At 40.5% G+C, this 14,569-nt stretch overlaps 1 protein-coding gene across 5 annotated transcripts in view; it reads left to right on the top strand.

Moving 5' to 3' along the window:
- Positions 1–12,224, top strand: part of STON1 (stonin 1) — a 56,544-nt gene extending 44,320 nt beyond the window's left edge. For all 5 annotated transcript variants that reach the window (XM_048842955.2, XM_048842954.2, XM_048842957.2 and 2 more), the window contains 2 exons: positions 9,887–10,089; positions 11,775–12,224. In XM_048842955.2, the coding sequence (XP_048698912.1) occupies positions 9,887–10,089; positions 11,775–11,849 (278 nt within the window). In that variant the 3' untranslated portion in view covers positions 11,850–12,224. The remainder of the gene's footprint in view (positions 1–9,886; positions 10,090–11,774) is intronic.
- The last annotated feature ends 2,345 nt before the right edge of the window (positions 12,225–14,569 follow it).

Genomic DNA, 14,569 nt, shown 5'->3' with positions numbered 1-14,569 from the left:
TTTAATTAGGGCTGTCAAGCAATTAAAAAAAATTAATTGTGGTTAATCGTGCGATTAAAATTTAAGCATGATTAATCATGCTGTTAAACAATAATAGAATACCATTTATATAAATGTTTTGGATGTTTTCCACATTTTCAATATATTGATTTCAATTACAACATAGAATACAAAGTGTACAGTGCTCTCTTTATATTTATTTTTTATTATAAATATTTGCACTGTAAAAATACAAGAAATAGTATTTTTCAGTTTACTTAGTACAAGTACTGTAGTGCAAACTCTATCATGAAAGTTGAACTTACAAATGTAGAGTTATGTCCAAAAGTAATTGGATTCCTACAAGTCCACTCATTCCTATTTCTTATTCAACCAATTGCTCAAACAGTTTTGTTTACATTTGCAGGAGATAATGGTCCCACTTCTTGTTCACAATGTCACCTGATAGTGAGAGCAGGCATTCGCATGGTACTGTTGTGGCCAGTGTTGCAAGATATTTACGTGTCAGATGCACTAAAGATTTTTGTATCCCTTCATGCTTCAACCATCATTCCAGAGGACATGTGTCAATTCTGCTGATGGGTTGTGCTCGATAATGATCCAAAGCAGTGCAGACCAACGCATGTTCATTTTCATCATCTGAGTCAGATGTCACCAGCAGAAGGTTGATTTTCTTTTTTGGTGATTCGGGTTCTATAGTTTTGGAGTGTTGCTCTTTTAAGACTTCTGAAAGCATCCTGCACACCCCATCCCTCTCAGATTTTGGAAGGCACTTCTGATTCTTAAATCTTGAGTTGCATGCTGTAGCTATCTTTAGAAATCTCGCATTGGTACCTTCTTTGTGTCTTGTGAAATCTGCAGTGAAAGTGTTCTTAACACAAACAACATGCTGGGTCATCGTCTAAGACTGTTATAACATGAAATATATGACAGAATGCGAGTAAAACACAGAGCAGGAGACACAAAATTCTCCCCCAAGGAGTTCAGTCACAAATTTAATTAACACATTATTTCTTTAATGAGCATCATCAGCATGGAAGCCTGTCCTCTGGAATGGTAGCCGAAGCACGAAGGGGCATACAAATGTTTAGCATATCTGGCATGTAAATACCTTGCAACACTGGCCATGCGAACGTCTGTTGTCACTTTCAGGAGACATTGTAAATAAGAAATTGGCAGCATTATCTCCTGCAAATGTAAACAAATTTGTTTGTTTTAGCGATTGGCTGAACAAGAAGTAGGACTGAGTGGACTTGTAGGCTCTAAAGTTTTACATTGTTTTGTTTTTTAGTGCAGTTATGTAACAAAAAAAAATCTACATTTGTAAGTTGCGCTTTCACAATAATCAGATTGCACTATGGTACTTTTATGAGGTGAATTGAAATAAATTATTTCTTTTATCATTTTTACAGGGCAAATATTTGTAATAAAAATAATATAAAGTGAGCCGTGTACATTTTGTATTCTGTGTTATAACTGAAATCAATATATTTGAAAATGTAGAAAACGTCAAAAAAATTTATATACATTTCAATTGGTATTCTGTTGTTTAACAGTGCAATTAAAACTGCAATTAATTGCAATAAATTTTTTAAATTGCGATTAATTTTGTTGAGTTAATTGTGTGAGTTAACTGCATTTAATCGACAGCCCTACTTTTAATCATACACATGGAAATTGTTCATTTTTTCCACTGGGGAAACCAGTTAACTTTATTTCATTCAGGAAAAATAGAATTTTTTAAAAAGAGAAAAATATGAATAAAGATTCATTTTTAAAAACCTTATTTTTAGTGACAGTTTCAGATTAATAGAACAATGCATTATTTTCATGAGGCATAAAAAAGACTAAAAAATATCTTGCTCTGTCTTAGTAAGTGCTGGAGAATGAAGGCCCCTTGGATATGCATTGTGTATGTGAGGCTTTTGGAATATTTTGTGCAAGGCAATGACAACGATTACATTCTCTTGTATGTACACCATTTTCAGAAATTATACCTTCTAGAAATATGGGTGCAAGAAGGTAGATTAACAAATGGATCAAAATAGCAAGATATCTTATATTTTACCACCTAGCAGTTCAAATTACATCTTGAAAAAGCCCAGCAAAACTTTAACCCTGTTAAGTGCAGCTTTCATTTATACTTTAGTACAAAGTCACCACCTCCAATCAACAGCCTTCCCTGTTAGACCCTCCATCACTCAAAAGTTTAAATTCTAAACTGTTTTTTAAAAAAGCAAATAAACTCTTTAAAGTAGTTCTTTCCCATTTTTAACTTTTATATCCTATATCTATAGCCCTTTATAAGCATGCTCATGGTTTAAAATAATTAGGATGTTAAATTTTCCCAGTTTGATATTGTGTGTGTGTGTGTGTGTGAGGGAGAGAGAGAGATTCTTGTAATGGAAATATAGAACAGACACACAAAGAAGGGAAATATTAAATTTAAATTGCCTCAACCAGTATGTGGACTGCATATGCACCTGCCTACTGTTTGAAATTTCATCTCTAAATGTACTTTTTCTGTTTAGGATAGCTCTTTTCTTCCAAAGTGCTACCCATTGAAAATGGAGTAGAATAGAATGAATGAAAAAAATGTGTTCCATTTCTTAATAAAGGTGCTGATGACATTGAGAAAACAATGTACAAATAGATTTCTAGTAAATATGCCCTCCCCTAACCCCCCCCCCCACTGAAAAAAGTTAAATGTGGACAAAATTCTGGTTACTGTAATTAGTGTGCTATATCCCATTGAAGACAATGGGATTCCTTGCATGGATAAGGTGCACAGGATTTGGTCCTATGGCAGTAAAGTCACTGTGAGAATGTGTGGTCTCACAGTGTTACCAGCAGATAAGAATCAGATTAGTATATTGTTTTAAAAAATATATTAACTAATGACATTGCATTAAATACTCTTGCACATTTGGTAGAATTAGAGGCTGTATCCTTTATAGAGTGCAGTCACTAAAGGATGAGATCTCACACACATGAGTAGTTCTGGCATTTCATCCATTACAGGGCACTGATACCCACTATAGAAAGACTGACCCACAAACTCAGGTACAGGGAGGCTATCAGGTTCGTTCCAGCCCAGCTTACCACTCCCTTTGAGTAGGGAAAGGCCATAAGAGTGTCTGGCTGGAAAGACATGACACATGGTATTCATGGTATCCCACAGTATTCTTGTCAGCAAGTTAAGGAAGTATGGGCTGGATGAATGCACTACAAGGTGGGTAGAAAGCTGGCTAGATTGTCGGGCTCAACGGGTAGTTATCAATGGCTCCATGTCTAGTTGGCAGCCGGTATCAAGTGGAGTGCCCCAAGGGTCGGTTCTGGGGCCGGTTTTGTTCAATATCTTCATAAATGATCTGGAGGATGGTGTGGATTGCACTCTCAGCAAATTTGCGGATGATACTAAACTGGGAGGAGTGGTAGATACGCTGGAGGGGAGGGATAGGATACAGAAGGACCTAGACAAATTGGAGGATTGGGCCAAAAGAAATCTGATGAGGTTCAATAAGGATAAGTGCAGGGTCCTGCACTTAGGACGGAAGAACCCAATGCACAGCTACAGACTAGGGACCGAATGGCTAGGCAGCAGTTCTGCGGAAAAGGACCTAGGGGTGACAGTGGACGAGAAGCTGGATATGAGTCAGCAGTGTGCCCTTGTTGCCAAGAAGGCCAATGGCATTTTGGGATGTATAAGTAGGGGCATAGCGAGCAGATCGAGGGACGTGATCGTTCCCCTCTATTCGACATTGGTGAGGCCTCATCTGGAGTACTGTGTCCAGTTTTGGGCCCCACACTTCAAGAAGGATGTGGATAAATTGGAGAGAGTCCAGCGAAGGGCAACAAAAATGATTAGGGGTCTGGAACACATGAGTTATGAGGAGAGGCTGAGGGAGCTGGGATTGTTTAGCCTGCAGAAGAGAAGAATGAGGGGGGATTTGATAGCTGCTTTCAACTACCTGAAAGGGGGTTCCAAAGAGGATGGCTCTAGACTGTTCTCAATGGTAGCAGATGACAGAACGAGGAGTAATGGTCTCAAGCTGCAGTGGGGGAGGTTTAGATTGGATATTAGGAAAAACTTTTTCACTAAGAGGGTGGTGAAACACTGGAATGCGTTACCTAGGGAGGTGGTAGAATCTCCTTCCTTAGAGGTTTTTAAGGTCAGGCTTGACAAAGCCCTGGCTGGGATGATTTAACTGGGAATTGGTCCTGCTTCGAGCAGGGGGTTGGACTAGATGACCTTCTGGGGTCCCTTCCAACCCTTATATTCTATGATTCTATGATTCTATGGTGCTTTTGAGAAGGCTGGGCTTCATGCCCAAAGGTCACAGGACTGGACTGAATATCTCCTGAGCAATTTTTCAATTTGTTAACTTATTTTTCTTTTGTTTTATAAACTCTTGAGGAAAAGACTCTGCAGATAGACAGCAACTACTTGGTGTGATGAATCTATTCACCAGCTTAGAATGGTCTATCAGTGTATGGATGACAAAAGTACAAGTGCAGTAAAGTACTACATTGATTTTTACAGTTGGTCCAAAATGTAGCTTGTACCTACCACATAGAAGATTCTAGTAAGGTATACAGGGTTGAGAAGCAATTTTCTACTAGAAGTGCCTAACTTTTGTCTTTGATCTGTGGCTCGTAGTTTATGGTTCCATCCTGGCATCCTCTTTCAGTTGCCTTGCTTTTGACTATCTTCCAGAATAACTAGGGTTCATGACAGATACTCCCCTCTCTGCCTTTCCAGCCATTCAGGCAGCCTCCCTGCTTTCAAGTGAGAGACCCCAAGGAAACTGAGGGATGAAACTGGGGCTAGAGAGTGTTGAGCACTTGACAAGGGGAGAGGGAAGGAGTTGCAACATCAGCAAATGCTATGGGTGATGAGGAAGCAGCTCAGGTCAGGCTGTGAGAAAGGACTGAAGATGGAAAGAGACATAAAAGGGAGGGATAGAAATTATTGTTAATTATTTGTATTACTGTACCACCTAAGTGCCCTAGTCATGGACCAGGACCCCGTTGTGGTAGGTGCTGTACAAACACAGAGCAAAAAATGGCTCCTGCCCCAAGGAGCTTACAATCGAAGTATAAAACAAGAGACAACAGATGAATAAAGACTGACATGAGAGAACAAGGAGACAATATTGGCCACTATGATAGGTAGGGCCGTACCAAATTCATGGCTGTGAAAAACATGTCACGGAATGTGAAATCAGACCTCCCCCATGAAATATAGCTATTGGAGGGCAGGGCTGGGGGTGCCCCAGCCCGGGGCTACCATTCACTGGGCTCCAGCTGCTAGTTTGCTGGGCTGGGTAGGGATAGGACTTCCTCTTCCCCTGCACAGCCGCTCTTCGGTGGAGATCAGACCCACCTCCAGGTCTCTCTCCTAGTTGCAGGAAGCTCTGCAGCCTCCCAGCTCTGAAGGCAGAGCAGAGGGTGGCAATCCCACGCCTCCATTTTGGGTCAGGACCCCCCTGGTTAAAAAACTGAAATTTCAGATGTAAAACCTGAAAATGTGAAATTGACCAATTTAAAAACTCTCTGGCCATGAAGTTGACCAAAATGGACTGTGAATTTGATAGGGCCCCCGAAACAGGCATTAGTCTCAGCACACTAGTGGCCTAACCATTGTCAAGTTTTTTATAGGTTTCATGGCAATGGAGAGTTTTAAGCAAGGTTTTGAAAGATGATAATGAGATAGCTTTGTGGGTGTTTATGGGGAGATCCTCCAAAGTGTAAAGGGCAGCATGGGAGAAAGCTCAAAAATTTAACAAGTGGGAATTGGGAGCTGGGCAGTTCAGAGGCAGGAGTTAACATCTAAATAGCAAACAAGAGATTAAATATGATGGGAGTATGGGGGAATGGAAACTGAAGGAGGAAGAAGGGAAATAATAGAATGCAAAGGTGAAGGGAACTGATTAAGAAGAAAGAATGGACAGTAAGGTGGAAAGCTTGTGGAGAGAATTGAGAGTATTGATGGACTGGGGAGAAATGATTGTTTTTCCTGGTGGGGTACCAGTGTCCAGTTTATCAGTATAACTATTTTGCTAAATCACACAACGAAAATAGTTTTACTTGTCCATATATCAAGTATAGACCAGGCCTAAAATGTTTGATATTGCAGGCCTTCTTCATACTGAGTAGCATGTAGATAAGTTGGTAAGTGCTACTTAGTATTAAGTGCTGCAGAATTAGACCCTTAATTAATTAATTAGAAAATGTTATATAAATTATAGATGTCTTTTGTAATACTTTAAATTTCCTCCCATTATTTTGTTGGTCTGATTTTTTTTTGAGAGAGAGAGAAATTTTTAGGAACTAGGTATTTTTGTTTAGCACCTACAATTATAGATACAAGACTTTTTTCCCCCTTGCACTATTTATACAACTAATATCTTGTTATGGTATTTGGTAAGGATTAAAGCTGTGCTTTTGTACAGTAAAAATACAAACAAGATGAATGGAAGAATGCCTAAACAAGACACCAAAGAAAGAATTAGAGAGTTATATGTATTATCTGGTTGGTTGATGGGTATCTGCCTTGATACAAATCTCATTAAAAGAAATCTGAAAAGTTTGAGAGTGGACTTAGCAGTGAATTTCTTGTGCTGCTTCTGGATGGCAGTCCTCAGAATTCTGCACTTAGACAAGATCTAATAATCTAAACCTGGTTTATGCTACATGTGCATTTAGTCAAATAAGGATTCAAACACAATATCAAGGGGAGCAAAGATACCTTTTAGTAAAAGATTACATATAAAACAACACTTTAAAATATTAATGTATATTTTACAAGGTACAAACAATCAAGGAGAGCACATGCCCTACCAGTGTGATTGCATACCTGCAGTTCTGAACATTTGGCCCAAGGATGTCTTTGCATTCCATGTAATTGGGGTTGGTCCTGCTTGGAGCAGGAGGTTGGACTAGATGACATCCTGAGGTCTCTTCCAGCCCTAATCTTCTATGATTCTATGTGTATTGGAATGAATCAGCATGGGGGAAAAGCTGTCTGTAGTCAGGATTTTTTCTTAACAGATTATTTTTATAGCAAAAAAGCAAAATAAATTAACCCAAGTAGGGGACGGGACATAGGAGAGGAGAACAAAGGGAAACCTCCCCAATTTGGGATTCAGCTCAGTCACATGATCTTCATGGTACATCCCAATCTTCCAGAAGACATTTCCCATCCCCTTCCCCTCTTCTCTCCCAAGCAGCCAATAAATAGCCCATCCCCACAACACTTAAAGAGGGAATGGGCAAGTTGAGTTGAGGATAACTCCTTATTCACCAAAGGACCAGGTTATACCTGCCACCCCCCCCACCCCCCGACATACAATGCCTTCAGGAATGGTGGTATCAAAAATTAATATGCATATGCAAGGAAAATAGATATACAAGAAATATTTTAATTAATATTCTTACTTCAAACTGGAGTTAAAATGAGGGAGCGGTAGGTTTAACTAGATTTTTCTTTTGGGAAATTTGCAGCTAAGTAGTTTTAATAAAAATACATGTATATACTTTATAGATAAATGTGACTCCTTCAGACCATCCAAATTGGTCAAATACATGTTATTTTCTAAAAATTATTTTAAGATGTTCGGCTTGCTAGAGACATTATGGGTGGACTTTTCAATTCCTTGGGAATTTTACCATTGACTTCAGTGAGTGCAGAGTTAGGCCAGTGCTGAGTGCCTTTGAAAATCCTATTTTATATGCCAAATTTCATGCTGGATTGTGTTCACACCAAACTAAACACCCTGAAAATATGGGCTCGTAGTGGAAGTTCTGACTGAGATTTAATTATAGTGTCATAAATATAGATAATGATCTTACTGATCTCAATAAAAGATTTGGGATAAGAGTTGGTTAACAACAAGGTCTTGAGTAAGGCTTCAAGATATCTGAAATATTTCTGAAATACTTTAAAAATGTTACATTTAAGTATATCTATACTCCATATGACAGTCTAAGGTTGTAAGAACTGATTAATACAAGTACTAGATATTCAGAACTAACAAGAGAGAAACTCTGTTTCCTGATGACTGTGGTTACTTTTAGAAAGTAAAGGTCACTTTATTTCCCCTCCTCCTATTTTATTAAGATAGGTAAATCAGTTTTCATTTACCTTCTCACAATGCATTGATACTGTAGGTAATTGCTTTGACTCCTTTCCTTCAAAGGTCCATTTTTACCCTATGAATTGCTGATGATGTTGTGAATGTAAGCTTTATGTGTTGATGACATCCACATGACAAATAATGCTAAGCATATAATCTTTTTCTTTACCTTCACATAAATTTGATTTCATCCTCCCTGTTTAGTGGTTGCCATTGAGAAATGTAAATTCATAAAGAATAGGCACTTCTATGCTGCAGGGTGACATGTCATTCACTGTCATGGATGAAATCTAAACCTACAGTCCCATTCACAAAGTATGGTCAGTCCTTTTTGTAACAATGCTTTCCAGCCTGAAGCCAAGCTGTGGTTAAAGTACACAGTTCCTCTCTATACTGACACTGCACGTGCTTTAACAAGCACTGGGGAGGAAGAAAAGGCAGCACTACCACCTAGTTTGCTCTGAAGACTTTGCAGAGGAAGCTGTGATGTAAAAGATTCTTTTCATTCCAATATTTTGCTTGAACTCACAAAGCAAACTTGTTGATTTCAATGTCTTTGGAAATCTAGCTGCTCACCCTGAAGTGCTTGTGTGCCAATGGATGGAAAAATGAACTCCCCTGCCTCTCCCAAGTTATTTTAAAAAACTGAATTTATAGGATCCAGAGCCAGATTAAGGCAATTTGGGGCATACTGCAACACATGCCCCCTCCCCACCATGGCTCTACCCCCATGCAGCAGCTGGGGGCCCCATGCAATTGAAAAGAGTCAGAGATGGTGGCATGAGATTCCTCCTCCCCCAATTTTGGATTTTTGGAGCTCCCCCACATCTTGGAGAGGCCAGGGTAGCAGCAGGTCCCCACACATTTATCTCAGCAGTTGGGGTGTACCTGCTTGGACGGGTGGCATTCTGTACTTCACTCTTGTCCTCCTGCCACGCACATTATAATCTGCTAGGGCAGTGTTGGCAAGTTGCCCAGAGCAGTGGGTCTTGGGCCATGTCTACCCGATAGATACTACAGAAGCATAGTGACAGCACCATAGCTATGTTGCTGTATACTCTTAGCATAGATGCAGACTACAGCAATGGAAAGTGTTTTTCTGCCACTGTAGGAATTCCATGTCCTCCAGCAACTGGGAGCATTCGATCTAGCTATGTCTCACTGAGCAGTAGGTTGGCATAGCTATGGCGCTCAGGGCCACCCCTGAGCGCCATAGCTATGTTGATATAATTTTAAGTGTAGACCAAGCCTCAGAGTTTAACACTCCATTGAGATACATGGGGTAATTCATCCATCTGAGGGCTATTGTTTCAGACTGTTGGCAGACAGCACAGCATGGTTACACTTGGGTCATATTTTCAAGCTTTTCTTCACACCCATACGAGATAGAAACTGAATTATTTTAAAAATGAAAGCTGAGATTCTAATGTAATCATTTAAATCCAGGTTTATGGTGTCCATCCAGCTCTCAATGTATGTGGTGACTTTTGTGAAAACTGATTTGAAAAAACTATGATGACTGCTATAGAAATGTGTTGAAATAGGCAGAAAATGATAACCGGTATAATCTTGTGCCTAGATACCAAGTGATTAGGCACTTTATAAATAGCTAGACAGATGATAGAGTAATCTTGCATTATGTAATAACTACAGTTTACTAAAAGATAGCACTACCATACCCAGTTAACAGATTAACCATGTATTAAAAATGGAGAGAAAATAATGAACTGTGATTTTTCCTTTCAAAGGCCCATATCATCCATACAGTCTGTCTTACAAACTAGAACTTGGATCAGACCAGGAAATACCTTCTGACTGGTATCCATTTGCAACTGTACAGTTTGTCATGCTTGATGCATGTGCCTCAGGGACTGAAGTAAAATCGCTGGGCATAGAGTGTGATGTTCAGCCCCAGAAACATTTGAACCAGAAAACTTGCTACAACTGCCAGGTATTCTTCACTTCTTTGCTTTTTGCAATCTTTTTGTTCTAATACACCATTTACAAAGTATGTGTAGGGCTCTACTAAATTCACGGCCATGAAAAACGCACCATGGACTGTGAAATCAGACCTCCCCCATGAAATGTAGTTTTTGGAGGGGAAGGAGAGGGTGGGTGCCCCAGCCAGGTGCTCCTACCATTCACCAGGCTCCAGCTGCCAGTTCATGGGCTGGGGAGGGACAGGACTTCCTCTTCCCCTGCACGGCCACTCTTGCGGAGATCAGACCCACCTCTGGTTATCTTCCACAGCTGCAGGAAGCTCTGCAGCTGCCCAGCTCTGAAGGCAGTGCAGAAGTGAGGGTGGCAATCCCGTGCTCACCCTATGACCCCTCCATGCCTGCATTTTCATTCAGGACCCTCACGATTAAAAAACTGAAATTTCAGATGTAAACATCTAAAAACATGAAATTGACCAAAATGGACAGTGATTTTGGTAAGACCCTGGGATAAATATAAAGAGAAGGGTAACCACCTTTCTGTATACAGTGCTATAAAATCCCTCCTGGCCAGAGGCAAGACTCTTTCACCTCTAAATGGTTAAGAAGCTAAGGTAACTTCACTGGCACCTGACCCAGAATGACCAATGAGGGGACAAGATACTTTCAAATCTGGAGGGGGTTGGGGATAAAGGGTTCTGTCTGTCTGTGTGATGCTTTTGCCGGGAACAGATCAGAAATTCAAGCCTTTCAACTCCTGTTAAGTTAGTAAGTAATCTAGCTAGAAAATGCATTAGATTTTCTTTTGTTTAATGGCTGGTAAAATAAGCTGTGCCGGAGGGAATGTATATTCCTGTTTTTGTGTCTTTTTGTAACTTAAGGTTTTGCCTAGAGGGATTCTCTGTGTTTTGAATCTGATTACTCTGTAAGGTATTTACCCTCCTGATTTTACAGATGTGATTCTTTTACCTTTTCTTTAATTAAAATTCTTCTTTTAAGAACCTGATTGATTTTTCATTGTTCTTAAGCTCCAAGAGTTTGGGTCTGTGGTCACCTGTACCAATTGGTGAGGATTCTTATCAAGCCTTCCCCACGAAAGGGGGTGTAGGGCTTGGGGGAATATTTTGGGGGAAGACGTCGCCAAGTGGTCTCTTTCCCTGTTCTTTGTTTAAAATGCTTGATGGAGGCAGCATACTGTTCAAGGACAAGGCAAAGTTTGTAACTTGGGGAAGTTTTTAACCTAAGCTGGTAAGAATAAGCTTAGGGGTCTTTCATGCAGGTCCCCACATCTGTACCATAGAGTTCAGAGTGGGGAAGGAATCTTGACAGGCCCTTAGCATGTGTGATTTACTTTTGAAGCATATGAGCTTGCATGCATTTTTTTGTTGGCTTAATGGCTTTGAACACAGTAATTATTTAATAAAAGAATATCCTTGATCTGAACACATGATTCTTAGAGATGGGGCCCAAACCAGACCTGATAAACCAACTTCCCATTTCCCTACCAAACAAATTTTGGGTGTGGTGATTTGAAATTCATTGGATCTTGAGTCCTGTGTTTCAGGCCTCTACCTCTAGGGCTTGATTCTGCACCCACTGAAGTCCATGTTAAAAATCCCATTGACTTCAGTAGTGCATGGTCATGCTTCTAATACCTAGTCATTTGCTAATGTTGTACATGTATATTTTCTAACCATAGGTTGAAATTGAAAAGAAGTGGATCAGGCTTGATGGAGAAGACCCGGATAAGGCTAGCACCTGCCTAATGCAGTAAAAGGAGACGAGGCACTTGTAATACATGGTTACGTGTTCTTTAAATATGAAAAAAATGGAGGAAAATGTTAGTGGGAATTAATTTCCATAGTAAATATTTGTTATTGTAAGAAAAAGTGCAATGATCTAGTGCAGGGGTCTCAAACATATGGCCTGCAGAATTATTTCCTGTGGCCCACTATAGGCGCCAACTCCACCGGCAGCCAAGTTCCCCTCCCCCACGCCTCTCCTCCCCCCCACCCTCTGAGCGCACCGTGTCCCCACTCCTCCACCTACCTCCCAGTGCTTCCTGCTGCCAAACAGCTGTTTGGACTTTCCAGGAGGGAGGGGGGAGGACTGGGGACATGGCACGCTCAGGGGAGGAGGCGGAGAAGAGGCAGGGCTGGGGCAGGGATTTGGGGAAGGGGTTGGAATGGGGGTGGGGTGGGAAGAGGCCTCATGGAAGGTATGGAGTGGGGGCAGAGCCGGGGGCAGAGTGGGGGGCTTTAACCGAAGTAATTCTAAAAGTAAATGCATGTTTTGTCATTTGAGTGAGGTGCATTACTGAGTGTTTATATTTTATTAAAACCCCTCTTCGCATTACAGTTTTAAAAAAGTTAATACATTGACTTTTAATAGCATACTATATTACTCTTCATTTTTCTCATTTTTGACTATACTTTTGTATCATTGTATGAAAAGGTTTCAGTGATGCGGCCCTCGGGCCAATGTACTAGTTCTCATGTGGCCCTCGTAGTGATTTGAGTTTGAGATCCCTGATCTAGTGTATAATAAATGCAGCAGTTGAAAATCCACTGTTCACAATTTTTGTAATGCTTCTGGGTCTGATATTGCAAATTGTTAGTCATGTAATTAGTCTTAATTCAAGTGTGCAGCCCAGTATGGGATTACTGGTGTGAGTAAGCACTGATTGTACAGTTGTAAGTTTGCAGGACTGTGCCCTTAGTGTACAGATTGTAATATATTTATCTGCAAAGTACCTATTACTTGTGAACGGTCTCATGCTCCATGTTGAGAACTGTTACTATTCTAAAAGAATTGTCTGTTTGCCATATCGATATTTAACAATAAAAACATCCAAAATACTTATGGCACAAACCTGGGTAGGATACAGCAGGATCAGTTGTACATTTGAATGTAGTTTGTAAATATGATATGTTCGTCTCCATGTTTGTGAACAGCACAAGCATACGCTTATTTCCCATTAAGAGTTTCCACATAACGTAGAGTGAGAGAACTTCCTCAGGAATAAAACTCCTAATTCTCTCCCTCCAGGGGCTGTAAATGTTGCTCTCTCACTGTTTCCTCTAGGATTGTTCAATGCAAAGTCTCAGACAGTCTTGATTGAAATTCCCATGCCAAGGTGAGGCTAATCTATTTCAGTGCCTCGGAGAGTGAACAGGGCCTGACCCTCAGCTGACATAAATCAGCGTAGCTCCATTAAGTTCAATGCAGCTTTGCCAATTTACACCAGTTGACATCTGGCCTTATGAGTTATAAAGGTGGCTAATCACTACCCTTTGTTTTTTGTGGATGTCTTTCAAGACTCAAGTTCCAGATGTTGGTTTGAAACTAGAGCCTGTATGGCATCACTGCTTTGAACTGTAAGGCAGAGGGGAATGTAAACATACAGGGAAAGTAAGACTTTTTCTTACATTGCCATCTATAAAGGAATTGGCTACAGAGGAAAATTGATGGTTATATTTATATACCAGGCTTTAGGGATTTATATCCTTCAGGAATTTTGTGGTTTTTAATCAGATTTTTTTTTGGTCTGGCTTTATTTTGTTATGATCAAAGTTCTGATTTTTTAAGGCTTAATTGTTTTAAAATGTCCATTGAAGCTACCTGGTTCATATGTGGCTTGGGGCTGGAGGGAATACACACTAGGGACCACTGGTATAATCATACATGATGATCAGTGTTTACTCAACAGTTTCTCAGGACTGGAAGCACAAGTCATCACTGATTATGTTGACAGAATTGTATGGGGAAGCTAGCACAGCATGTCTGCCTTATGCTCGGCTCTAGCTAATGCTGTGGGCACTTAAACTCATCCAACTACATTGTTCACTTAAAATGTCAACATTTAATAACATTACCAAAGAGCAATTACTATTGCTTCTTTGCCAGGTGGAAACAGAATTTTGAGATCTTGCAGGTCAGTTTTACATTTGGAGCAGAAATCACTGATGCAGAGTAGGGTATTTTCTTAGTGTAATTCAGCTGCGACAAAACACCATCCAAAATCGCCTGGCCACAGCCATCCCATCACCCATGGGGAAGGTTGCCATAAACTCTGTCATCTCCAGAACCAACAGCCAACTGCTACCGGACATCGTCATCACCAACAAAGACTGGAAGAAGATCATCATGGTGGATATCACAGTGCCATTTGAGAACAGGACCCTAGCCTTCCACGATGCCCGAGCTCAAAAAGTAGAGAAATATGTCCTTCTGGCCAAAACCTTGAGAGCTAAGGGTTACCAAGTCCAGACAAATGCACTGATCGTCGGAGCCTTAGGTGCATGGGACCCCAGTAATGAGCAAGTGCTGTGAGAATGCAGAATCGGTCAACCCTACACTCGGCTGATGCGGCAACTCATGGTGTCAGACGCCATCAGGTGGTCGAGGGACATCTACAAAGAACACATTACTGGACATCTGCAATACCAGGAGGGATGAGCTGGAGTGCTGATGAGAAGCACAGTCAGGAAAGTA

The sequence above is a fragment of the Caretta caretta genome, chromosome 3 (assembly GCF_965140235.1).
Source record: "Caretta caretta isolate rCarCar2 chromosome 3, rCarCar1.hap1, whole genome shotgun sequence".
Lineage (NCBI taxonomy): Eukaryota > Metazoa > Chordata > Testudines > Cheloniidae > Caretta > Caretta caretta.
Note: the sequence above shows the minus strand (reverse complement) of the source record. Positions and strands in the feature narration are given on the sequence as shown.